The 27716-nt window shown below is 31.3% G+C and overlaps 2 protein-coding genes across 4 annotated transcripts in view; one reads left to right on the forward strand and one right to left on the reverse strand.

Annotated features, from left to right (window-relative positions):
• LOC134725267 (SUMO-conjugating enzyme UBC9-B) overlaps window positions 1-10627 on the reverse strand; it is a 29568-nt gene extending 18941 nt beyond the window's left edge. Inside the window, exons 1-3 of one of the 3 annotated variants that reach the window (XM_063588942.1) lie at window positions 10480-10627; window positions 5362-5440; window positions 5047-5130 (exon numbers count right to left, since the gene is read on the reverse strand). In XM_063588942.1, coding sequence (XP_063445012.1) covers window positions 5047-5130; window positions 5362-5427 — 150 coding nt within the window. In that variant the 5' untranslated portion in view covers window positions 5428-5440; window positions 10480-10627. Of the gene's footprint in view, window positions 1-5046; window positions 5131-5361; window positions 5441-6949; window positions 7003-10388 lie in introns of those variants that run through there. The other 2 variants (XM_063588944.1, XM_063588943.1) reach the window with 2 other exon arrangements.
• Window positions 10588-27502, forward strand: LOC134725265 (RAD50-interacting protein 1-like). Its single transcript, XM_063588940.1, has 14 exons — window positions 10588-10739; window positions 13513-13754; window positions 14408-14581; window positions 15546-15680; window positions 16206-16326; window positions 17333-17446; window positions 17987-18212; window positions 19424-19561; window positions 19879-20072; window positions 23920-23985; window positions 24423-24559; window positions 25098-25272; window positions 26223-26341; window positions 27298-27502. The coding sequence occupies exons 1-14, from the start codon at window positions 10617-10619 to the stop codon at window positions 27485-27487; spliced, it is 2154 nt and encodes a 717-aa protein (XP_063445010.1). The 5' UTR covers window positions 10588-10616; the 3' UTR covers window positions 27488-27502.
• The last annotated feature ends 214 nt before the right edge of the window (window positions 27503-27716 follow it).

The raw sequence follows: 27716 nt of genomic DNA on the forward strand, positions 1-27716 counted from the left end.
TATAAAAGGCACGCAGACTCCTACATGTGGAATTTCAAACTGGACCTTTTACATTTCGCATTTGCAGTTTGGTTTACTTAAAGAATGCATGTATGATCTCATGATTTGTTTCGTAAATAATTTTCCACAAATGACACGGTTGAACTTTGTGAAATTTTGCATACAATTTGCAATGTTTGTCCGACTTGCTGAGCTTGTATTGTATCGTCCCGAACATGCATGCACTATTTGCCACTGACCGTAAAACGGGTGCGTCTAAACACTGCTAAGGAGTCCTTAGTGCACTAAGGACTTATTAAATGCCACTAAGGACTAGATGGGGTGCTGTTACATGTAATTTCTTTTCATGTTATGGTAGAGAATGATATTTAATGTATAAATTTCATTTTTTGTAGAAAAATAATCTTAGATGAATAAGATATTCAACATTATTCAGACACGTGCCCGTATTTCTTTGATGTGCCGAAAATCAATGAACCGTTTGACACGTGTCAAATTACATTACTGATTACACGGGAATCATGCTATTTGTTGTGTTTAATGGACAAGATTGGTAAAGTTGGATACTTTTAAAAAATGAATTGTTGTTGAAATACTATTAATGTGTTTTTTTCAGAATGAAGAAGTATTTTTTTCTCAAGTGTATTTTGTAATTATTTCTTGAAACTAATAAATTTGTCTCCAGAACAATATATTATATCAGAGACATATATACACACGGACATGCGTTCGCACAGGTATGGAGCCGAAACACATTATTTTGTTTCTTGTGGTGCACTTTTCAAAATTTATTTTCTTATATGGAGACGTTATACAATGTATTACTGGACAACACGTAATCAATAAGATAATAAACTTTTTACTACATGCAACCACCCTTGTGCGTTTGCTATGGTACTTTTTCAAAATTTTATCTGTTTTTTTTTTAATTTACATATGAAGACGTTTGAGCAATGTATTTCAGGACAAAAATAAACCATCTGATAAAAAAAAATTACTACATGTAACCAAACTGCCAGCTACAAGTTAACAGATGGATTTGAACAGAAATTATTTTTTTGTGCGTATGCTATAATGGTTCATTTTCAAAATTTATTATCATATGAAGAACACGTTAATTTGAGCAATATATTTCTGGACAAATACGACTTCAATACGATAAAAAAAATTTGCAACCAATATAAAAAATGATGTGGTAGGATTGGTGGGAGATATCCGTTTGCGCCAAAAATGCGTCCTTTTGCGCCACAACTTTTTTTTCTCAAATGTTACGTTTGCGCCACATGTTTTAAAATTAGATGGTATGATTTGCGCCAAAAATAAAACATACGATTGTGCCAGTTAAAAGAAAAATTACTTCCCTACCCCTTTATTCGGACTTGGGTCCGGCATTGTAGCATGTTTTTCTTACTGCTGCTGCATGGGTACTTCCAAATTTAAAGTATGTAGTAGCTTTTAACTTCTATTCATTGTCCAAAAACCGGGTTGGTGATGAGACAACTATTCACAAGAGACAAAATGACACAGAAATTAATAACTTTAAGTTACCCATACGGCCTTCAACAGTGAGTAATTTTTACAAAGCACTCTCTTTTTCTGTCAACATTATATCTTTAACTTTAAATTGACAAATGCAGGAAATTATTCGTAAATAATGTACTTAACACTGTGGAACATTCATAATAGAAAGTGGACAAATAAAAATCATGATTTATAGGGTGTTTTTTTTTTCGGAATTTACTCATGTTTTAGTGAAGCCATTTGTAACGCATCTTTGTCGGAATTAAAATAAAAACAAAAAAGTTATAAAGATATAAAGATATATATTCATTTTGTCTTCATGTCTCTCACATAAACATTTTACCAAGCTGACCACACTCTTACTTATTAGTTAGGCGCACATCAACATTAAAACCTATGAATAACTATGTCGGGAAATAAATGAAACAAAAGCAAAATTATTTGTCCTTTTAATCATTTTAACTTTTAAATAAGAACAACACATTTTATTAAAATAATCAAGTATTAATCTTTTCGATACAATTGTTAATTGCTTAGATTAAAGAAAATATATGATTGTTTAATCGGTTGTTATATTATTTGGCACGTGTCAATCGGTTCATTGATTTTCGGTATATAAAAGAAAAATGGGCACGTGCCTAGAAAATGTTGAATATCTTTTTTATTTATGATTATTTTTCTATAAAATTTGAAATTTAAGCATTAAATATCAATCTTTAACATAATATGTAAAAATAACACGTATAACAGTACTCTTTCTAGTCCTTAGTGGCATTGTATAGTCCTTAGTGCACTAAGGAGTCCTTAGCAGTGTTTAGACGTACCGCCGTAAAACAACCATCAAAAACCGAGCAATTATAAAACTTTTTACTGAATCATATTTTTAAAGTACTCTATTTCTGCATGGATGAAGCAACGACACCACCATTGCCTTAAATGATGGAGTAAAAAACTCAGTAATTCAAATGAATCACACGTGAAATTTTTCATGTTATTTTCACTTGAACTTTGCAAAAATATGAAGGTATTTTAAATGATTTCAATTAAATTTTAGAAAAAAGATATTATTTTAACAATGTAATATTTAAAAATTACGTGCATTTTACGTGTACCAAATTCCGGTGATTTATGAATGAACTATTATCATAAGATTCACGTGGAACCAACCAGTATAAGCAAGTTTAAAGTATTTCAAATGACAATTAACACTTAGACTATGGACAGTAAATGAACAAAACAAGTAAATCAGAAACATGCATGGATCACGCAAAAACATGCAGGGGCGACACTGAAGTAATGGGAGTTTGCTTCTTGCAAGAAATTGGCCGTGAAAACAATTTGATATGAAGACAAGCCTTTGTTTCAACTTTGTTTTAAAATTTCCAACATAAGGCTGTGACGGCCCAGATCAATGTTCTTAAGCATCACATATTTTTCTTTCATCTTATTGTTAGCTTTCTTAAATAAATATTTACATATTATAGACTATATTTTTTATTATTTCTTTTTTGTTCAATTTCAGTTTAAAATTCTTTTTTTTTACCTTATTGGGCTTCTTATTGTGTATTGAATTGAAACACGAACGCGGACCTCGATGAGAACACCTGGATTGAAAGTTTGCAAATGTCCCGACCAATGAAATTCGTTTTACTATGTAACGCGAACTTCAACGAAAGCACCTAGATGAAATATTGTGTATTGAATTGAAAAATGAACGCGGACCTCGATGAGAGCACCTGGATTGAAAAGTTTGCAGACGTTCCGACCAATGACATTCATTTTGATATGTAACGCGAACTTCAACGAAAGCACCTCGATAAATTATTTTTTTGTACGACAATTAGTTTTTAATTTGGACATTACCGCTAAAATATAGTTAATAAAAAATTATATCAGAGCAACAGTGCATAATTGTTTCTTTTCCATTCTTGTTTATTTTAATAATGTTTATGTTGATTTCAATTTGGTAGGTAGACTTATATAATATGCCCTAAACGTAAATAAAATGCATTAGACGTAAGAGAATGTCGACTTAGAGCAAGTCAAGGTCGTAAAACTTAAATCAACCAACCCATCGTTATCGCAGACTAAAATTCATCTCATATATTTTTATTTATACCAAGACTTTTTGTACGTCACGGTGATTGACAGCACAATAATCCCTTTACAGAATCGGAACCACAATTCACAATTACCGTAATGTGTTGCTTTTCCACAATTAACGCCCGTTTCGCGTCAGTGACCGATATTACAATTTGACACAGTTTTAAAAGTTTTTTGAGCTGTTCCTTTATTTGCAATGTTGTGCAAGACTTAACTGTTTATTAAATTCAACAAATGTTAACATTTTGTTCATTCATTTTATTATTTAACACAACATTGTTTTTATTACAAGCTATTTCATATATCAATATACAGCTAGGGAATATTTGTTGTTGACCGAAACTATAAGATACATCGATTTAAACTATGTGAAAAATAAATAATTTTTGTAAGATACTTTAATTTCCGTGTCTATATTTAATTAACGAATACACTATAGTAAGACAGAAAAAGAGAAACGGAAATATACAGGAATACCTAAAGTTTGTAAGTCATTGCAATGGACCATACGTTACTTACATTCACAAGTTTTCATAGCACTCAGCAAGTTTGGAAACAAATATGTGAGATAAAGATCTACTGCATTCGGGCAAATTAAAAATATGTTAAACATCTAACTATTTTATTTTTAACAGATTCACAAGTTTTGAATTTTTTAAACCGTGCACTAATATTTTATTGTTTTTATTTAAATTCCTTATATGTTACGTGTATTGATCATTCATTTGTTTAAATTGTGAAGTATATTACTTTAATAAGAATACACGCATTTATATATATAAGTCGATAAAGTTTGAAACAAATAAACGAAAGATACATCGATGTTGTTTTGCTTGAGTGATTTACCTGTTAAAAGCTCGGGTCGCAACACGGTTTAAAACGAATTGATACCAGTTTGAAATAGTTTAACGGGGGCGTGGCCTATTTGTTCGACGTAACTTACCGCCAACTTGAATTAAATTGAACGACCGCAAGCGAAGCTATTTGACTGGCATTAAAATGATTTGATATGCATTGAAATAAATTAAAAATGATTTTTAATTTTTGTCAATCTTTATCAAATGACGATTAATTTCATTTAAACAGCGTTAACACGTTTTTGTCCGATCAAGTTAAATTCGGGTTACTAGTGTTTGTAAATGCTTCAAATATCAATTTGCAACTATTAGATTTCACCTAGTCTGGGTTAAAAAGATAAAACTAGCTAGTATATTGACAAAACTTATTTTGACATTCCTGAAAAAATTGCGTTGAAGAAATTAACAAATTTTTAACAGTTCATTTATGCATTTTTACAAAGACATGAGAAGTATTGTGAAATATATTTTAAGTTTTATATCTTTAGTGGCTAGCTATAGACTGGCTACACCCTGCTCAGTTTCAATCTAATCTTTTCAAACATTTAAATAAATAAATACTTACCCCTTTCTTGCCTGGTATTGCACATTCCCAATTCAATAAATTCAATGTTCCATCTGGATTTTTGGTTGGTCTGGCTACAAAACCCTGCAAAGGAAAATAAAATGAAAACATACTCTCTCTCAAAATAAATGTTTATTTAATACAAATTGATTAACTCTATTAATTTCTACAGAATATTAGTTGCTGGCATACTAAAATGACCATTACACTGCACTTTTGTTTTAATTACCATACTTCCTGAACAAAACACAAAATGTCATGAATGCAATTCTTTGAAATCATTTTCTTGTTTACAGTCTTAATAGTTTAACTTACAAATGGGTGATCTTTCCTCCAAGCTTTCCTTTCTTCGCTCAGTCTTCCTACTGCTATTCCAGACATCTTTTAAGTTCAACTGCAAAAGTAAAATACATACTGATTCATTTAAGGAAAGACTAATATTTTGTCTGTCTATGAAGAAATAACATAAAAAAACTTGGTGCACACTGGATAACACGTGCACCACATTTTTTAAGTTATTTTGAATAGACAGATAAATATTACAGTCATTTTTAATAATTTAATACTAAATTCCATTTTAAACCATAGAAAACCATGAAAAAAAGTTGATGATGTCACGGTCATATGACTAAATTGTGTCTATGGGCTGATAACAAAAGCCAATCAAAAGACATGTAACATCCAAAATTAAATTATTAATAAATGTTGAAATTGAAACATAAATTACAATTTTTTCTTCATGTTGTGGATGTAAGTAAATTTTGAATTTGATTGTTCAACAAAGAACAAATTTGTAGGTAAATCTTGAATTTGATTGTCCAACAAAGAACAAATTTTCTTAAGTCTTTTGGGTTGAGTTTGATTGTTTGCTCTTTGGCCACTTTACCGTATTTTTCATTAGCAGACTAGCAGTAGCAGTTGTAGAATGTAGACATTTTTTATAGATCCTAAATATAACTATATCTACCATTATTGGTATTAAATTTGAGCAAATTTTTGTAAATGAATGAATGATCTTTATTTTCATAAACCAAATACATAGTTACAGAGAAGATATTACAATAATATATATATACATGTATAACATATATAAGATATAGCATGTGTGAAATACAAAATTAATATGATAAATATTTACACAAATGATAAATAAACATATAGTTGTATTAACCAGGAGGATGGACTTTCACAGAAATAGATAAAATAAATCTACAAGTTTCTCAAGTTCAACAAGTTAAAAGTCATAAACATGATAAATGACAGAAAACATTACAACATGCAAAAAGGAGCCAACCACAGGATATTCCATTTTGAGGGCGCTGTTTTTTTAAAATTTGTATACTTCAAACAGGTAATCATTGTAAATACTTGAAAAGCCCTAAACCTTAATTTTGAGAATTTCACACAGAAATGTATTCTAACAAACCGCATACAGGTAGTCATTAATAAATAACTTATATGAAACCCCAAACATAAAACAAATTGTATTTTTGACCACAATGTTTTTATTAATATAAAGTCTGTCATCACATCAAAGCAAAAGAATATCATTCAGTCTCTATAAATAGTTCCCCAGTTTCACTCCTAAAAGGTCCTTTTGTATTTCTAAATTTTATTTTATTTTAATTCCTATATCTACTGTTAAAACAATTAAGTATATTTGTTTATTTCTCCTTTGAAATTATTATGTGTAGTCCATTTTAAAGTTAAGTTATTCTATTTGCAGTTTTAAATAATTTAAGAAATGAAATAGTTTTAAATAAATATTATCTTATTTATCTGTACAGTTTTTTTATAGAAATTTCTATTCAACAAAAAAAATGAAAGTTTAAATTCGAGGAAAATGCTGTTTATGTTTCTTTTTAACCATATATTAAACTTTTATAAGTAAAGCAAACTCTACCTTTTTTTTCTTCAAATATCAACCACCTTCAACAGGAACCCTAATATGCGTCTCTAATTTAAAAAGTAAAGGTATGAGATACTTATATTAGCACTTGAGTCTGACTTTTATTACTCCAACAAACAGTGTTAAAAGATTAAATACTTAGAAACTCCAAAATGGATTTTAAATCTTCTTTATAAACCTCTTTTAAGTATAAACATTACTTTTTCTAAAGTTTTGGATAATGTTTTATAGCATGATCAAATACCAAGGGAAATGCGTCTTTGTGTATGTTGTAATATGCAATGTGTTGAGAACGAATTTCATTTTGTATTGGTATGTCCAGCATATAGGGCAATTAGAATATTGTTTTTGCCACGCTATTATTGTTCATGGCCTACTATTTTTAAACTATCTTGTTTGTTGAAAGCTAATTCTAGATCTCTAACAATTAAGCTCTGTAACTATTTAAAGAGTGCATGGAAAGCTAGATCTGATATTATTGGTTAGCTACATTATGTATGTTATTATTGTATTGTTCTCTGTTACTAGTCTTTTGTCACATTATGTATATATTATGTATTGCCATAGCATGTTTCATATGCTTTTGCAAATAAAATTCATTCATTCATTCATTCAATTAAATAATATGACTCATTAGCTTAACATCCTTAACTATTAAAATTATAACACAAAATTTGTTTATACATGTATAACAATAATCAGCCTTTTATATCTCTTCAAGTGTGGGTGACAGGTGATCTTAAGATGTTTTACAACAATGAAATATAACATTGCAGTTTCTTCAAACTTTGGATTGATACCAGAGCAGAGATAGCAGTCTAGGTCACTAGTGCTGTGTGCAATAAAATTAATGTCTCATGATTTCATTTCTTTGGATTAAATTTTGGTTAAAAAGTTAAAATACATTGGAATTGTATTTTTTTTTATATGACAAAATTATTGGAAAACAATTCCGTCAATTGGTTTTTTTACCAACAGCAAATTGGACGCATGGTTACACTTCAAATTATAGTTTCAATTTTGGAAAAAAGTCACAGACTGCTTAGTTATCTTGTCAAAAGATTAAGTAACTCAGAGTAGTAATTAGGTAATATAAAAATAGACTAGTCTAACAAGTACATTGTTGTACCTTCTTCCTTGTAATTGAGTTTTGTTTCTAAAGTAAATGAAAAGTTTAAACTCTGTGGGCCTACCTATGGTCACATTACATATCTAGTCCCCTTTGGTTATATACAATATTTACAATAAAATCCAGTTGATAAGGTTAAAATTATTTACAATCATTGAACAATTTGAGTCTGTGATGCAGGATGGGACCTAGACCAGGAAAAAGGAATTTAGTCTGAAGGGGTTGTGGTAATTCAAATGTTTATCATTCAGCTTTGCATTACATATCATGTCATTGTAATAGTTACTCCACGGATTAGAAAGAATAACTTGGATAATTTTGGTAACAAGACATATCGGCACCCAGACAAATCGGCACCCAAGTCCGAAGACATTTCGGCATCCAATTTGGACATTTCGGTATCCACACAAATCGGCACCAAGACAATCCGGCACCTTGTTTTTAAAAATAAATTTATTATCAAAAATTAAAGAATTGTTGCATAGATATTATAATTTGTATATAAAATATGCATCACAAAAAGAATAATCATCATTTAACTAAGCTCTTAAAGATTATGTATGAAAAAACATAATTTAATTAAATCATAATTGATTGTTAGATATGTTGTTGGTACATTTGTAGTTGTTGTTTGAATAAACATTATTAAATTAAATCATAATTAATTGTAGTTATGCATCAATCAGTATTTTATGTTTAAATCTAACAATTCCTCAATAGAGATCTAAAGTGTATAGCTTGTGTTTGCAGCTTGTGTTCTCGTTTGATCCTTACATCAGTTAAGACAACACAATACTTGAAAACAATATCTTATTGTTTTAATATTAAAAGCCTTAAACATAACAGCATGTGCAAGCCATAATGAGTAAATACCTAGAAACGTATATAAAGGTCAACACTTCTGGGATGCTCTTTAAGACCATATAAAATAGCAAACTTTTTAAGCATATCGGTAGTACTACTATAGCACCCTTAGCATTTAAGTCTAAAAACCAACAAACCAAATTTCTCTACTCAGATTTCAATTTAGAGGCTAAAGCTACAACTAACATAAAAAAAAAATAAAAAAAAAAAAAATCTACTAACAAATAAAATTATCTAAAAAGTCGTATGCATTACTTGTAGACATTTATGTAGAATAGCGGTGCCAACCAGTGGTCGCCCCCAGACATGGTAGTCGTGACATACAGGGCATGAAATTAAGTTAAAGTTTAATCCAGTTTGACATGTACAAAGCTTAGAAAACAGTGGAGCCAGCGCAAGGTACATCGATTGTACTAAAAAGACAAAAAAGCCTGTACAATTCAAACTGGAACCCTTGTAATTAATTTAGAAGTAGAATGTCCCGTTTATTTTTATAATAAGTAATAGTTTCATTTATTTAATTATTATTATTTTTTTTTTATTCCATCTATACAATTTGGATTTTCAGGGGAGGTATATCATGAAACAGTTATTGCATTTCGGGAGTTAGACATGGGCTTGATCTCTGCCTGACTGATCATCAATCAGAGCACACGACGATGCCTTGTTCCAGGTTGCAATTAACCTACACTATCATGGTTTGTATCTTCCGTGAGATAGTGCGTATACACGATTCTCACGGGACCACTGGCTGGGGCAACTGATCAAACATAGTCTACTTATAGTATTCAAGAAATACGACAAAGCAATTGACTTCCATATTTAAAACAAACATAAATCAGTGACACAATACCTTATTTTTAACAATAACACTAACAACCTCAGATGGAGAAAAAACAAAAAACATACAGTACTTATTCTTCTAGTTAAAAATTAGATGAAAAAGTATAGGGGAAAAAACCGAAGTCTCAAAAACCAAATTTCACAACCCCTTATAAAAGTTTAAAAAAAACAACCAAAAAAAACAAAAAAAAACAACATGCATTTGTTATATTATTTTTTATTTCTATTTGAATTTAATACAATAAGTTTAAACTAGTATAGGTTGATAAGGCGCACCACCTGTAAACAAAGAGAGTCGCCTTGAATATATATTTATCTTCTAATTTTTTTTATTTAAATGGAATTAATCTCCAAAGTAAAATATTACTTGTCTGGGTGCCAATTTGTCTTTCACGGGTGCCGGTTTGTCTATGGTAGGTGCCGATTTGTCCGGGTACCGATTTGTCTGGGTGCCGAACTGTCTAGAATTCGATAATTTTGTATCCTGTTTCCAAAGGCAAAGGCAAAGAACCATTAATGATTTTCTTCATTCAACGAATGATAAAACGAAAAAATAGAATCTATTCAAAGATTACAGTTGTATATATAAAATCGTACAAGTATGTTAGTGTACTTTTGCAGTTGTATGTGTCAATCAAAAGAGTAAATGGTTTAAAAGAAAAATCCTTTCTCATTTCACGAAACTTACCGCTGGAAAAACTATGTCACGTGAACAGATCAATTAGAAGCTTTACATTAACTAACACCTTCTCGTCAAGCGTTTGTACGATGTACCTAACTTTTTTCAATAAGGGAAGCAACTATGTAAACAATCCCTCTTCACAGATGGCAAAATCAGGGAAGAATGTCCACGTTACAGAATACTTGAACCAAAATATAAAGACTCTATCAGATTTAAAAGATGTTCATAAAAATATAAAAGAAACTGTTGAGTCATTAGGACAACAAGTAATTAATGCCTTAAGTCATACGAACATTGTCCGTATACAGAATGAGAATGAGCAATTTCATTTTACTTTGAACTGTTTAAACATTTAAGATTTATAAGGGTAGTAATGGGGATACCTTCATGAGGTATAACGGTAAAAATTCTTGCCAAATGACGTTAACGGTAATTTTTAGTGGGTACACGACAACTCGTACTTTCGGCAAGTCGTACTCAACCAACTCGTACCCTATTTTTACCAACTCGTTACCATGTTTTATTTGATATTATTTATCTAGTTTATATGCATAATTATTGTAACTTTCTTTCGTATATCATTATTTAGAAAAATACAAATGAAAAAACAACTTTCAATGTTAATAAAATGCAATTATAATTGTTTTAAATAAGCTTATGTAATGCTATAATCGTTATAATCATTAGGCAATTTATTTGATATGCACATTAAAATAATTATGACTACGCAATATGCTAATCAGTGGTCATTAGTGGATAACATACCTACAAAAATAGAATGGATTTGTTAAAAGTCGAATAAACAGAGAGAAGTAAATGAAAACAAAAAATCGGTATAAGTGCGGCACTATGAACATCAAAGACCGTTGAGTTATACTTAAACAATCACCATCCTCACCGAAAAGAAAATGCATGGCTTAAACGTTGAAAAAAACCAAGTTTTGAGAAACCCATATTACTATTATTAATAGCAACAAAGCCTTGTAAAAATGTTTTATGATAAAACTCTTACAATGTGTGTGTAAATATAAGTGATACTAGAAGGTTTTTTTTAATACGTCTCTCATAATTCTTCTAAATATTGGCTTAATTTTTGTTTTAACTTTTATACTTTTACAAGCCAAATGTGCTACTGTATAATTGATGTCAATACGTATATAAATGATAGTAGTATTGTGGTGAAATATACATTTTAAAATATTGTGCAAATGTACATGCAGAAAGATTAGATCAGACATGAAGTTGTTTTGATAACGGTTAATTAATGGCACACTTCGTGTGTGAATAAGGGCCGATTTACTGGTAATCGACATGCTTCAGGTGTGAAACAATGATCAACGAATCACCGGCACGCGAACTGCAATACATAATTTGTTTATTAAAGTGTCACATATTACTTGTGATTTCTTATAGGGTAAAAAATTATCAATAATGTTTAAATATACATGATGTCAAGTGCCTTTGCATAGAATTGTAAGTAAATTGAATTATGAAATAAAATTATCTATCATAATTATAAAAAATTAAACCAATACATTTTAATTCTTATAGGCATTTATAAAGAGTTGTATAATCAGCTAGTACAACAGGAAGAAGAGATAAATATTTACTACTTACACGAAAAAACTAAGACATGTTCAAGTTCAACGCAATGTTCACTAAAAAATATCCTTTTCATATTCTATATGGATCTACCTCAGGGTGCATTGGGATACTTCAGGGAGTTAAAATATCCATATCTACGTATATAAACGTAGAAAACTTGTATTATAATGCTAAAAAAATATAGGGTACGACTTAGTAGAAGTACAAGTTGGTAGAAGTACGAGTTGCCGAAAGTACGAGTTGGCTGAGTACGAGTTGCCGAAAGTACGAGTTGACATGTATCCATTTTTAGTGCATGACGATAAAATGTACACTTTCTTCTAAAAAAAAAATCAGCTAAATTTGACGAATCACACTATTTTTTTCCCAAAAATAACGGTATTATAATAGGTAATGATAACTATTTGAGACATCTGACGAATCACAGTAAATTTTTATCCAATTAAACACTAACGGTAGTAAAAAATGACTGTTTGATGCCTGACGGTAAATTAAGGGCATTACCAACCTCATTTATGCCGTATTTCTATACATGTCTACTGTGCACATAGATTACTAATATTATATTTGTATATTTTGTGAGAGTTTGAAATGAAATAAAGGTTTGAATTATAAATCACCAAATTGAGGTTTCCACAGGGACTTGTCAGTGTCTTTCTAAAAGAAGTGTAGTATAAAAAATTACCTACCATCAGTGGCAGAACCAGGGATTGTAGAAATTCCTTGTTCAAACTACATATTTAAGGTAAAAAAGTGCAGAATACAAACGACCAAATACGGTAATACCGTAATACATATTTTTTCTACATTATATAATATTACTGCAACAATTCTTTTATTTTTCTTAATAATAACTATATTTAAAAAAATGAAGTGGCGACTTGTCTTGATCCCAAACTGTCCAAAACTGATGACAAAATGACTTCAGAATTGGGTGTCAAAATGTCTTGTTACTAGGTTGTATCCACCCCTATTTTAGGACCAATGCTTTTGAATAGAAAGGAATGTCTGATAGCTTCATGTATGTGAATTTGTCAGCTTTAACTTCTCTTCCCAGACACTTATATTTTTTGTGGCCTTTGTTATTTTGTGTGAAATGTTTTTCCTTTCAGGCTTTTCTTTCTTATAGCTACATTAATGCTGCTCTCTGTTCTGCTTAATCTGTGAACCATCAATTGATGAATCATACGCTCTTTGCGGTTTTTTTCAACAACCATAGACTAACAGAAATGTGAACCCTATTAACATATGATTAAATCATTGTGAATCTGATAATAGGCTAAAAGTGATTGGTATAAGCGGTGCTAAAAACTTAGGCCACTGACTTTCTGAGACATTGTGTTTACAAATGTTTGATAATGCAAAAATCTCTACTCTTAACCTAAGCATCCTAGTTAATTTCTGAATGTCATTAAAAAAGCTTTTATTTTTCAGTTACATGAAGCCAGTTCAAGTTTGCCTACTGAGATAGACTATGCTACACAAGGTGCTAATGATACACAGACTGAGGTGACGAACATACAACACCGTAAAGATAACCTTCATCATCAGGTTGTGGAACATGTTAAAAATCAACAGGATGTTTGTAAAGAACTGGAAAAAGTTACCACAGAAATTCAACAGTATCAGTATTATCTGGCATACCTACAGCTGATAGAAGAAGTTGACAAAATGAGGTCAGTTAAATACTACAGAGAGATTTAATTGTCCACTTACATGTATAAAGTATCCCTACTCATGATATTACAGATATATGTCAAAGTTTTGGTTTTACAGTGTTAACCATGAACTTGTTGTCACATTTACTTGACACTAATATATAATTAGTACACATGATCATGATAATGTCACTATTAAAGATTATATGTCAAATTATGGGTTTGACCCATATTTCTCCCTTCACTGTACCTCAAGAATTGATATTATGTGATTCTTGTCAAATTGTAGTTCTGACAAACAGATGTAATGACTAATGCTGTAAAAAGTTTTCAGACCAAGACACATGTCATATTGTCATATATATTTTATGTTGTAGTTCTGACGTTCAACAGCAATGTTAACTGATGTAATGACTAATGCTGTGGAAAGTTTTCAGACCATGACGCATGTCTTATTGTCATATATTTTATGTTGTAGTTCAGACATACAGAAGGCAAATAAAATGAGTAATGCAGTGGAAAGTTTTCACACCATGACACATGTCATATATGATATATTTTATGTTGTAGTTCTGACATTCCACAGCGATGTTAACTGATGTAATGAGTAATGCTGTGGAAAGTTTTCAGACCATGACACATGTCTTATTTTCATATATTTTATATTTTAGTTCAGATATTCAGACGGCTATGTTGACAGATGTCATGACTAATGCTGTGGAAAGTTTTCAGACCATGACACATGTCTACCATAAACACAGTGGATCCCATTGTAAACATCTACTCAAATTCATCAAAGAAACAATTCTATTCTGGTATAAGATACTACATGAAAAACTCGCAAGGTACAATATACACTATTTGGTTGTTCTTTATCATATTAATGTAGATCATGATGATAATTGATAATATCCCCGGCTTAGTATATATCTAGGAATTTGATTGGTTAATGCACATCGTTACAAAACCTATAGCCCCTGGGTGTTGCTTACCCATATCCCCGGACGTTGCTAGCCATTATCCCGGGGAAATTCACACAAGTTTTCCTTAGTTCCATGATTGCTTCTTGTGAAATATTGAATTCTGTAGATTATCCATGATGTTTGTAATTAAATATTGAATTCATTAACGATGTTGTCTTATTATGCCGATCATTTACACTCTTTTCATAAAATGCATCACTTGACTGCCACATTTTCAGTTAATGGGACTACTGACCTAGCTATGCAAATAACCCACGTTCACGTCACACCATCTATGACGTAACTCTCACAACATTGAGCGCCAAATTTGACTCAATCCAGTTTCTTTGTCTCCTTATTATAAACGTCTTATATTTGACTACCTGTAGGGTTCTACCAAAGGTAGTACCATACACCCCGTAAACTTAGATAATGAAAAAAACGTTGTTTTTACGTTACACTTTGTACATAAAACTTGCCCGATTCGGACAAAGACCGGGGAAAAATTCGTTATCTACGTCCATATCTGTAGATATGGGTATTTTAACTTATATGATGTATCTAATTAATTATAAAGTTAGTTTCAATTAAAAAATATTTTAAAGTTGATTTTTTAAATTATTTATTGCTTGTAGTACTCACACTGATAAATATCAAAGACATGATGATTATTTTGACTTTCTTTGAAAAAGGAGGTCATATGGGTTAATTATGCAATTTATAAAGATTACTTACAAAAATAAACAAATTAGCAGACCAAGGTAAACAAAAAAATACACATGTGATATGAGGAAATGAAGAGAGTACTTATAGATTATAACATATTTATCATACCATCTTTTTGCAGTGATTTTGAAGAAACCTTGAAGTCAGTTGGTTGGCCAATGATTGGGAATACAGTCAAATCTCCACCAGTACACAGTAGTCAACATTATGAATTGCTGGACAAACTATTTATGTCACTTTTGGCTATACAGCTTCCGTATCCTTTATTATTATTTAATATGGCAATGAAATTATTAGTAAAAAAGTGAAATTAAATGAGGACTATGAGACTTGTCAAACTTCTTTGTATTTGATTTGGTTTTAATTTTTTGAAGAAGGTGCATTAAGTGTTTCTTTTTTCCATCCTTAAGTACTTGTGTCCCAAAGTTTGTTTTCTGTTCTTTTTACTATTGTTTTCCTCAACAAACACCATGAAACTTATACACAATTCTTATTACTTTAGAACACAGCTAGATTTGATTTGAGTGGCATCACTTTTACAGTTTCAGAGTTATGCCCCTTTAAAAATGGAAAACCTGCTCAATTTTTAAATATTTTTTTTTCTACTTTCCAGGAGGTAAATTTATAAAAATCTTATATATCATGTGATTTCTGTAGCCTTGATTGTCTTTTTTGGTATCATTTTTGTTCCTATATGTATGGTGTGATCTTGCTTACTGTCTAGCAATTATAAAGATATAACTTGTAAATAAGTCACAGAAGTTTCCTTAACAGAAAATAGTCAGTCTGTATCAGATAAACAAGATGAACTTCTACTTCCTTTACAACTTATGGTGCTACCATTGAAGAAAAGGTTTAAATATCATTTCTATGGCAACAGAAAAACCAATAACTTGGAAAAGGTGAGCTATTATAATAAATAAAAGTATGAATAGGATATCACAAATTTTTCAAAAAAAGTTACATTTTTAAAGAATAGATGTGTCATCCTTTGTCTGTAGAGTCTAGCTGTCCTTCAGCTAGATTCTGAAAATAAAACAATTATCAAGTCTAAATAGTCTTTCATTGCACTTTGTCTTTTGTGAAATGTGCCAATAAAAAATTACAATTCCTTCACAGTTGATATCTGTTTAACACATCAACAGCATTACCATAAGATAGTTTTGAAGTGATTGCTTCATATAATTACGCATTTACGAAATGGTATAACTTAATTATATATTTTAGAAGTAACACACTATTGAAATTATCTATAAACAGTAAAGCAAGATAAACAGAGGATTGTGTATTTTTAACCAATCTATCTTGTGACAGATTTAAAATTTAAAAGAAAACTTGACTGATATAAATAAATATTTTTTTAATAGCACAAATAGTATTTATAGCAAGTTTAATACAAAGTACCCAACACTTTCACTAAAATTAATTTGGCTCGTTTAATTTTCATAAAATTTTGTCAAAGTATTTACATTGACCCTTTAACAAAACTATAAAAGTTTCAAAAATTTTGAACCAACTGTTTTGTCAGAAAAATTACACTGGTTATATAGCAGTTTGACAAACACCAATTTTGATCATTGAGAAGCTTTATATTCCTTTTACAACACAACGTCATTAAAACGTTTAGCTAACTTACAGAGTTATCTCCATGTAGTGTTAGGTACCACCTTAAAAAGCTTATCAGTTTATTTCAACCTGAAGAGTATTAAGAACAGGTTTCAAATGTTGGGTTCTTTTTTTTAATTTTAGTCTGAATGGTACAGTATAAATTGTAACAGGTTGCACATGATTTTGTTTGTTTCAATTCAGCACGAATGGTACTTGGGACAGAATTCACATACTTGTTTGTTCATTTCAGCCTGAACTACACTTTGGACAGGTTTCACGTAATTTTAATATTTTTTTCAGCCTGAATGGTACTTGGGGCAGGTTTTAGGATGGATAAGAGACCACTCTTCTTTCCTCACTAAAAGAATACAACCACTACTTCAAAAATCTGCTTTTAAATCAATAAGTGCAAAGGTCAGTTATTGCTTTATATAGCATAAGGGATGGAAATATATATATAGCATGTATTGTTCTTGACTCGCACTGAAGTGTTTTGTCTCGCCTGCAAAAATGCCTATACAACTGAAATGATAACTTCATCCTTCAAAAAAAAATATTGTACTAAAAAGACAGTTTAACAGCAAAAAATATTCAGCAATATCTATTGAAATACCCTAATGACTAAATAAATGTAATTCTGAATGTAAAGAAACTTAATCAATTAATTGCATTCATTAGCTATAGCATTATTTGACAACCTGGTCTTTCTTGGGAAAACAAAATATCCACTCCATGAGCTCTACCCAAAGGATTCACACAGGCATTGGTTCACCCAATGGAGTTTAATTTATCAACTAAAGGTTTTAACACCTGTGACTAATAAAAACACTCACAATTTTGCACTATTTTTCCACACTAATCAGGAGTAGTACAGTGAGCTCTTGCTTCTTATGAAACTTTAATTAATTGGAATTTAAACACGTAACAATTCTATATCATAGCATTTTATTGTAGATGGAATTTATTAGAGGAATGGTCATCTTAGTGACAGATAAAATGAAAACAGATTTACAAGATATTATGAATGATGAACACATATTTTCTCATCTGATTGATGAAGCCATTTTGTTTGATCGTGAGCTGCAGGGTACCCATAGTTACCCACATGTACTACCATGCTGTCTGGATGTGCTCACTGCTGGCGAGGCTTTTAATGGATGGATCTTGATTGAAGAAAAATGTAAGTAGATCAGAGGGGACTGGTTAATTGGATAGAATATGTCTTCCATCCCAGATCACTTGACATCAACTGCAAATAAAAAAAGGAAATGCTGTGTGTTTGCCATAAGTCAACTTTTCAACAGAGACCAAAACAACTTCAACTTTTAGCAACTGTAGATATCTGTAGGGCCTTCAACAATGAGCTTAACCCATACTCAGACTCCATATCTATCTTTCTTATTATACCCCTGCTTTATAAATATACCCCCGCTTTAAAAAAGGGGGGGTATACTGTTTTACCTCTGTCTGTCCTTCCGTCAGTCTGTCAGTCAGTCCGTCCGTCCCATGAATATTTTGTCGTCGCATTTTTCTCAGGAACTACAATACAAGGATTTCTGAAATTTGGTTTCAGGGTTTATCTAAGTCAGCTATACTGTGTGATGCGTTTTCAGATTGATCAATTGACAACTTCCTGTTTACCGAACACTTGTATGATTTTACACATGATAGCCAAGTTGAAAATTTTCGTCACATTTTTCTCAGGAACTACAATACAAGGATTTCTGAAATTTGGTTTCAGGATTTATATAAGTCAGCCATACCGTGTGATGAATTTTCAGATTCATCACTCAACAACTTCCTGTTTACTGAACACTTGCACATTTTTACACTATTTATATTATCCACTTACAGCGGGGGTATCACCAGTGAGCAGTAGCTCGCAGTTTCACTTGTATTGTACCTACTGTAATACCACTGTCCCAGGTTAGGGCGATGGTTGGGATCCCACTAACATGTTTAACCTCGCCACATTATTGATGTATGTGCCTGTCCCAAGTCCGGAGCCTGTAATTCAGTGGTTGTTGTTTGTTTTTGTGTTACATATTTGTTTTTCGTTCATTTTTTTTACATAAATAAGGCCCTTTGTTTTTTCGTTTGAATTGTTTTACATTGTCTTATCGGGGCCTTTTATAGCTGACTATGCGGTATGGGCTTTGCTCATTGTTGAAGGCCGTACAGTGACCTATAGTTGTTAATGTTTGTGTCATTTTGGTCTTTTGTGGATAGTTGTCTCATTGGCAATCATACCACATCTTCTTTTTTATATCCTCTTTAATGTTATCAATGGTTGTGTGATGAAACAAATGTATCTCCTTCAATATGAGACTGTAATTTTATATAGAAGCAGCTTATGATATGATTAGTATGGAATAATCTGTATCTTTTCAGTTGCCAAGGGTAAGATGGATTTAATGTTATCATCAGAAACGGCATGGCAGTCACAGTACCAGGGACTTATGGAAATGGATGAAGCTAACCTTCCTGAATGTGCAGAAAGTTTTATCACTTTAATGTTGACAATTACTGGTGAATACATTTAAACATATGTTATTATTGTATTTCTGACAATAAAAGTGAAAGAAACAAAATGCTGTTTTTAGGGTCAATGTCAGCATAGTTATTTTTTTTAAGTTAGTGATTACGCCACACAGACATATCAATGTGTTAACAGTTCATTTATTTCTATATAATGTTGGATTTATGTGTCCATTAAAATGTTTGATATTTTGGTTATTACTACTTCTTGATTGCTTTAGTCTTACATTATTTATAGTTTCAACCTTTCCTGAAGTAAATATACTTAAGTTTCTAGGGTCTCAACAAACAACTCTTTAATATTGCAGACAGATACAAGAGTTTAAGTAACCCAGAGAACCAGTTACGATTTGTTGATTTACAACTAGAACTGTTAGAGGAGTTTAGGATACGTCTCGTACAGGTGATGGACAAACATGATCCACTGGGAGAGCAGTCGTGTGCCATATTTAATGCTATTTATTATTTGACAGAGGTTTTACAGGAATGGAATAACTCTGCTGTATGTATTTTTAATACAAAGTCATACTCTTATATTGTTTGCTACATGACATATAATTTTAAGGATATTTGATTTTTTTTATTTTTTTTTCAAATTCTGCATTCAATGCACAGGCACTTGTCTCAATTTCCCCCCCCCCCCCCCCCCCCCTGTATACCTTAATATAACACAAGGTACTTAACTAAATTTTTTGAAAAATTACACCCAGTCCCGAAATCCCGTTATTTTTTTATTTCTCAGTTGGCAAACCTACTTAAACTTAATATGCCGTCAATCTAAATTGATTTATCTACACAATGGTATATAACACGACTATCATTGTTGTCAGGATCATAAGTAGCAGGCCTCAGAAGTCAGTCAACGGGATGTTTTTTTACATTCGTCTCAAGCTTTGGCAACACCCAGCCCGCAGTAATTGAATTATTATAAAAATTATTAAAATAAAAACTGTCAGCATCCCTCTGACTATGAATTATTATCTTTATTGTAAATTCTTTCCAGATTATGTGAAACAAACCCAAATAAGTTTGTTATGAAACACACGTGTACACAACGACACTAATAAATAGTTATAAATTGACAAAAATTTCCCACATTTATTTTTAGCCAGACGATTGACCAATGAGAAACCAGTATAAAATTACATGCGGACTGGGTGTTGCCAAAGCTTGAGACGAATGTAAAAAAACATCCCGTTGACCGATTTCTGAGGCCTGCTACTAATGGTCCTGACAACAATGATAGTCGTGTTATATACCATTTACGGCATATTAAGTTTAAGTAGGTTTGCCAACTGAGAAATAAAAAAATAACGGGATTTCGGGAGTGGGTGTCATTTTTCAAAAAATTTAGTTGAGTACCTTGTGTTATATTAAGGTATACAGGAATTTTTTTTAGAGACAAGTGCCTGTGATTCAATGGTCTTTTAACGACATTTGATTTTGTTCAGCTATTCACACAAAATTCATGAAATTGATATTTTATTGATACATATGAATCCACAATTTTATTTCTTGTACATCAACTTGTTATTTAGACCACTAATGCCAGCTACAATCATGTTTTTATGCCCCACCTACGATATTAGAGGGGCATTATGCTTTCTGGTCTGTGCCTCGGGTAGTCTGTGCGTCCGATCGCTTCTGGTTAAAGTTTTTGGTCAAGGTAGTTTTTGAAGAAGTTAAAGTCTAATCAACTTGAAACTTAGTACACATGTTCCCAATGATATGATCTTTCTAATTTTAATGCCAAATTATAGTTTTGACCCCAATTTCATGGTCCACTGAACATAGAAAATGATAGTGCGAAGTTTAGATTAAAGTTTTTGTTCAAGGTAGTTTTTGATGAAGTTAAAGTTACATCAACTTGAAACTTAGTACACATGTTCCCTATGATATGATCTTTCTAATTATAATTCTAAATTAAAGTTTTGACCCCAATTCCACAGTCCAATGAACATAGAAAATGATAGAGTGAGTGGGGCATCCGTGTACTATGGACACATTCTTTTAATTTTATTTTTAAATTTTTAAACTATTGCTCAGATTGAAATGAAATATATATAACTGTGCTTCCAGGGCCATAACTACATTGAGGCAAATGAGGTAAATGCCTCATGTTAGAAATTTCAAAAAAAAAAAACTGAAACAAAAGATTGTCTTAATATCAAATTGTTTTCACGGAAAGTATCTAGCAAGAAGCAAGTTCTCTTCACTCTCTGGTGTTGCCCCTACATGTTTTTCGTGATCCATGTTTCTATTTTAGTTTTCAGAGTTGATGCATAGAAAATGATAGTGTGAGTGGGGCATCCGTGTACTATGGACACATTCTTGTTTTAATTTTATTTTTAAATTTTTAAACTATTGCTCAGATTGAAATGAAATATATATAACTGTGCTTCCAGGGCCATAACTACATTGAGGCAAATGAGGTAAATGCCTCATGTTAGAAATTTCAAAGAAAAAAACTGAAACAAAAGATTGTTGTAATATCAAATTGTTTTCACGGAAAGTATCTAGCAAGAAGCAAGTTCTCTTCACTCTCTGGTGTTGCCCCTACATGTTTTTCGTGATCCATGTTTCTATTTTAGTTTTCAGAGTTGATGCATAGAAAATGATAGTGTGAGTGGGGCATCCGTGTACTATGAACACATTCTTGTTTTAATTTTATTTTTAAATTTTTAAACTATTGCTCAGATTGAAATGAAATATATATAACTGTGCTTCCAGGGCCATAACTACATTGAGGCAAATGAGGTAAATGCCTCATGTTAGAAATTTCAAAGAAAAAAACTGAAACAAAAGATTGTCGTAATATCAAATTGTTTTCACGGAAAGTATCTAGCAAGAAGCAAGTTCTCTTCACTCTCTGGTGTCGCCCCTACATGTTTTTCGTGATCCATGTTGGTCTATTGTTTGTACTTCTGTATTCAGGGTTTGCCTTTGGTCCATTTAATGTCCTACTTTATGACAATAGTCTGAGTGTTGATTTTCATTTGTAAACGTGTGGTTTTGCAATGTTGCATGCCCACCGATGTCCAGATATTGTGCGAGAAAATATTTTAAGAATATACGATGCTGCAAGACACCAAAAAAATTGTCGTTACTGCATTCAGAATTGAATTTGAAATCAAAGAATAAAAAACTGGCTTTTTTTTTTGGTTGATAAAACTAGATAGCTGACATGATTTAAATTAAAGTAAGGTCACCAATTCCCTGGTATCAAATAATTTGAAAAAAAACAATTTTGTATTGCCATATGACCTTTTCCTCTGAAGGGTTAAACTTGCATTATGTAATGTTCAGACCCTTTAATAGAAAATAAAGGAACATGGAGTAAATCATAATCGCACACAAAGTCAATGCATAGAAAAAACACTAATGATCAATAGTCAAAATGGCTGGAGGGTCTTCACCAATAAAAGAATCATTAATATCGTAAAACAGAGTCAAGATGGCTCCTAGTGTCGACTTAAGCAGTACTAGTACTTCAAGTATAACACTGCACTGTCACTTTATTTGAATCTAGTCATAAAAAATCACCAAAGTCTAAGCACAGTACAAGACAAGAACAGACAAACAGATCTGGTATCAATGATTATGAGAATTACGATTTTTGCTTCATAGCCATAATACTCCTACATATCGGTCTTTTAATGTCTTCCATAAAACCTAAAACGAAAAAATAGCTAAAAATTGATTGGGTTTCAATGTCAGAAAGAGTCCGGGAAGCGCTCACAATGCACAATTTCATTAATTTTTCTCAGAGCTTCTGGGGGCCTTAAGCAGTCCCCAGACCCCTCGCCAAATTTTTTCGCCTCTTCGCTCGGCCAGCATATTTTGCCTCACTTTCAGAAGAGGCTTGTTACGGCCCTGGCCTCATTGTAATGATTATGAAAATTGGTGATCCAAAGTCTATATTTAAGAATTGAATGCTTCTTTTTGTAACTTCATTGGGGTGTAAAAGCGTTGACCGAAGTACATTTTGAATCAAAGTATTGAGGGGTGTATGCACCCAAAAAGTGTGGTTAGACTTTCCTACATTAGTTTGCTTAAATTTGTTAAAAGTAGTTGAATCATGTAGTCAATGAATATATCAAGGATTTGTTTTATGATATATAATTCCCAAAATGTACATTATTGCAGACTCTTTTAGAAATTTAAACCAAATTTACATACTTTTTGTATCCTGTAACTAAATAACTCAAATGCTAACTAAGTTAGAAGTGAATCTATGATAGGCGAAAAAAACAACCATACAGACACATCTAAAAGTTAACTATTATTAGCAGATGTATGAGTCATAACTTTATAAGATCAAACAAGTAACAAATCTTTATATATTTCAGCATTTTGTACAGCTACAATACTTTAGAAAACAGACACAACCATGTGAAGATTCTGTGACAGATGAGGTTAGTAGTTATCTCTCTTTAGAATATTAATGGTGATGGATGGATGTTTTATGTTCAGTGACAAATATTACATGCATTTTCAGGACAATATTGTGTTTTAAAATATGATTTGATTGTTTATTGATTATCAAAATATAATATGAAGAAAACTGTCCTTATTTATAGATTTTGTAACAGTTTCATTCTCCAGAATTATCTTGTTGATTTATATACCCAAATTGATAGAAATTGTGGGTATCAATTTTCACAGATTGACGGAAATTTGTATTTTCATGGATATTTAATTTTATTAATTTTAAGATGTCTGCATACAGTCTATAAAAAATACATCAAGTTCATTGTTAACGTTTACCCAAGAAATCAGTAAAATTGTTATCCCACAATTAATGAATCCACATACATTTGTACAGTAAATGATAATCTGTTCATTTTTATAGGTCAGTGGAATGCTGGAAGGAATTTTTGATTCCTCTATTTTCCTTCTTGATAAACTGACTGAGCAGATGTTAAAGAATTTAGTACATTATATGTATACAGATATATATGCACACAGTCATTTGTACAGAAAGCAAAGGTAAAATAACAATTCAAATTAAATTTTAAATCTTCTTTAAATATAAAAATTAGCAGCAAAAGATGAGAACCAGGGAACTTTTCACCTAAAAAATCTTACAACTAAAATTGTTCAGAAGTAAAACTGAACTATTCATGACATATCAAAATAAGGTTCATTGGTTTCCATGACATAGAAGCAGGTGAAAATGTATGTGTACATATTACTTCTTTGATTACTTTGATATCCTCTCAAGTCTTGCTCTATTTATTTGAAACAAGTGTCAAGGTTTTGTAACCAATCAAAATACACTGCAGTGACATTTCACAAACATGTAAAAAAGTAAACAATATATTCCTTACATGCATTTAATTACTCCATAGTTTTTACATCTTTATTCTACGATCCTCTTCTTTTAAAATCAGCAAAAAATATGTCTCTTTGTGGTTCATTACACAAAAAAAAGATCTTGCATTTATGAATTGAAATACTTTAATATGTCATATTTTACTTCTGTGTTTTTTTTAATTACTGAAAGAAAGCCAATTCCTCTTCACAGGTGGAATATTTTACCAACAACAAAGGACTCTTTAGGACTGTCAATAAATGCTTGTGAGATGTTACTGGTGTTAAAAGATCATTTGCTGAGAGTCGAGTCACTACTAAATAAACCAATCTTTACCAAAATATGGCAGAGATTAGCTGGACAACTGAACAAAATGGTTGTGAATGAGGTAATTATTATAGTATATTGATGTCTCCCTAGACATCTCAGAAAATGTGATATTGTGCTTTGATAATTTAATATATTAGATTAAATTCTGAGTGCTATAGACAACTTTCGAGTTCAATGCATTTCCGACAAAAACTCTGCTTTTAGTGAACGTCATATATGCATTTAGAGGCGTTGTCACTTCCATTCCAATGTTGAGCGAGTGTTTGGAAAACTATAAATCTATATTGTACGAATAATACAGCAAATTGAATTCTCAAAATTGAAAATCAACACTGCTGTCATTAGGGAATTGTCATTAGGTACCTACAAAACAACCATTATTTCTAGTTTCTCCTGCACAATGACGATCACTAACTCGCTTGATGAACGTGAATAGTGCAGGGATACAGGCGATCCCTCTATCTGGTAAATGACTTCATAAAGTTGTGCATAATTGACAAGTTTTTTCCGGTGACAGATGAACTCGAAAGTGGTCTATTGAATGGGTATTTCGGTCTATTTTAAGTCACAATGAACTTAAAATTTGGACACAGTAACTTTCAAGATCAAAAGGGATGTTCCTCTCATTATATGTGTGTGACTTTATATCCAAATATGACTGCAATTTAAAATGTAGTATATGATTTAGCATCTGGAAACATTTTTTTTTGCACATATCTTTAGTACTGATGACCATGACAGTGGATTATCCTCTCATTATATGTGACCGTATATCCTATTAAGGTGGCCATACAATATTAATATTTGGGGCCCTTTATAGCTTGCAGGTAGGTTATACAGACTCATAGGAGACTAGTTACATAATTTTATCAGTAGATACTGTGAAGTTAATTTCATTTCTTTTCATTAAAGACTTTAACTCAGTTGATGAAAACTAAGTGAGCATATAAGCTCCATATTAAACCCCCAAACAAATTTGATTAACTATCGGTCACTTTCTGTTTACAGATAATAATACCCAACCAATTCAATGAAACTGGTGCTAGTCAGATCGAGTTTGATATGTGTAGAAATCTGTTTCCATTGTTTGGTGAATATACACAGAAACCAGAGAATTATTTTAGAGAGTAAGTAAACAAATTGTTGTGCAGGACTCCACAATATGCCTTATACTATTCCAATTTTTAGGTAAAGTTTGCACAAAACGCAATCAAAACCTTATGGGATTGACTTCCAAGACTTATCAATACCTTTTTGATACGAAAAATAAGCGCATTGATCATAACATTATTTACATCTTATTTATGAACATTTCCAGAAATTTATTGATGTAATATACACTGTTAAATCAACTACAACCAGTGTTTTATACAATGCAATATTTAATGTTACTTCCCACTGATAAATTGAGGCAATCTTTACCTTCAGTGCTTACAAGCACTTTGATTATTCTTATCCCTCTTGCTTGAGCAACCACATTCATCATTTTCTAAGCAGACAGACACATATCATGTACGCTTATGTGACACTAAAGGGATGTGGTATGATTGCCAGTTAGACACCTACCCACCAACATTTAAATGAAGTAGATGTAAGCCTTTATATATAAACAAACATTTCAACCATTAGGAGAGATTGAAGGTGCAGTATTAAAATAAATGATTGTGTTATACTGCTTCAACAGGAACTTCCAAATGATGGTCTCCAAGCAAGTAAAAACCTGTGATTGGACTAACTTTGATTATGGTGTAACTGCAAATAAATTGTTGGTAAAAATAACTTGTGTAATTGGCATTCATATCATTGTTTATTACCAAAAAGACAGCATATGTTATAGTACTTAAATTTACTTATCCCAACAAGGATACCTTGAAGATGCATATTTTAAAAGTTACTCTTGAATATAATAGAAATTACCCGGTAACCAGTTATTAAAGAAACAGTTGCTGCAATATGACACTTTATTATAGACCTTTGGTAATTATTTTCTTTAAAAGGGTGGAAAAAATCATTATTGATAAATCATAAGTAATATTTTGTACATGTGGTATATAAAGCCATTTCTCAATCTTTTTCTTTGTAGGATAAAAGAGGCATGCATACTTTTGACATTAAAAACTGGATCAGCTAGTTTATTGAAAGAACTTTTATGTGAAGAAAAAGAAGCAGTGAAAAAACAAAATGCCTTACATGAGCAGCAAATATATAAACTTAGTCCAACAAAAGCATTAGATGTTTTGAATACTAGATTTAATTTACCCAAAACTCATTAAAATGTGATATTATAATTTTCGTTTTTTTTTTCATATGTATTATATTTGCCTAAAGGGTGCTAGTTTACCTGAGAAAATTTATATTTTGATTCTGGTTACAAGGTTTAATTTACATGAATTGTTTTTTGCTAGTTGCAAGAACAAAGTAAAATTGGGACCTACAGCTTATTAATATTACTCCTTGGAGTCCTTGCTATAAAGTTTTCTAGAGAAAAGAGGAAAAGTGGTC

The sequence above is a fragment of the Mytilus trossulus genome, chromosome 7, assembly GCF_036588685.1.
Source record: "Mytilus trossulus isolate FHL-02 chromosome 7, PNRI_Mtr1.1.1.hap1, whole genome shotgun sequence".
NCBI lineage: Eukaryota > Metazoa > Mollusca > Bivalvia > Mytilida > Mytilidae > Mytilus > Mytilus trossulus.

Excerpts from the sequence above, each read along its gene's own strand:
- LOC134725265 (XM_063588940.1), top strand. The coding sequence starts at position 10,617 with ATGGCAAAATCAGGGAAGAATGTCCACGTTACAGAATACTTGAACCAA. Across the intron at positions 10,740-13,512 it reads TTGAGTCATTAGGACAACAA|TTACATGAAGCCAGTTCAAG; the intron begins GTAATTAATGCC and ends TTTATTTTTCAG. Across the intron at positions 19,562-19,878 it reads TTTAATGTTGACAATTACTG|ACAGATACAAGAGTTTAAGT; the intron begins GTGAATACATTT and ends TTAATATTGCAG.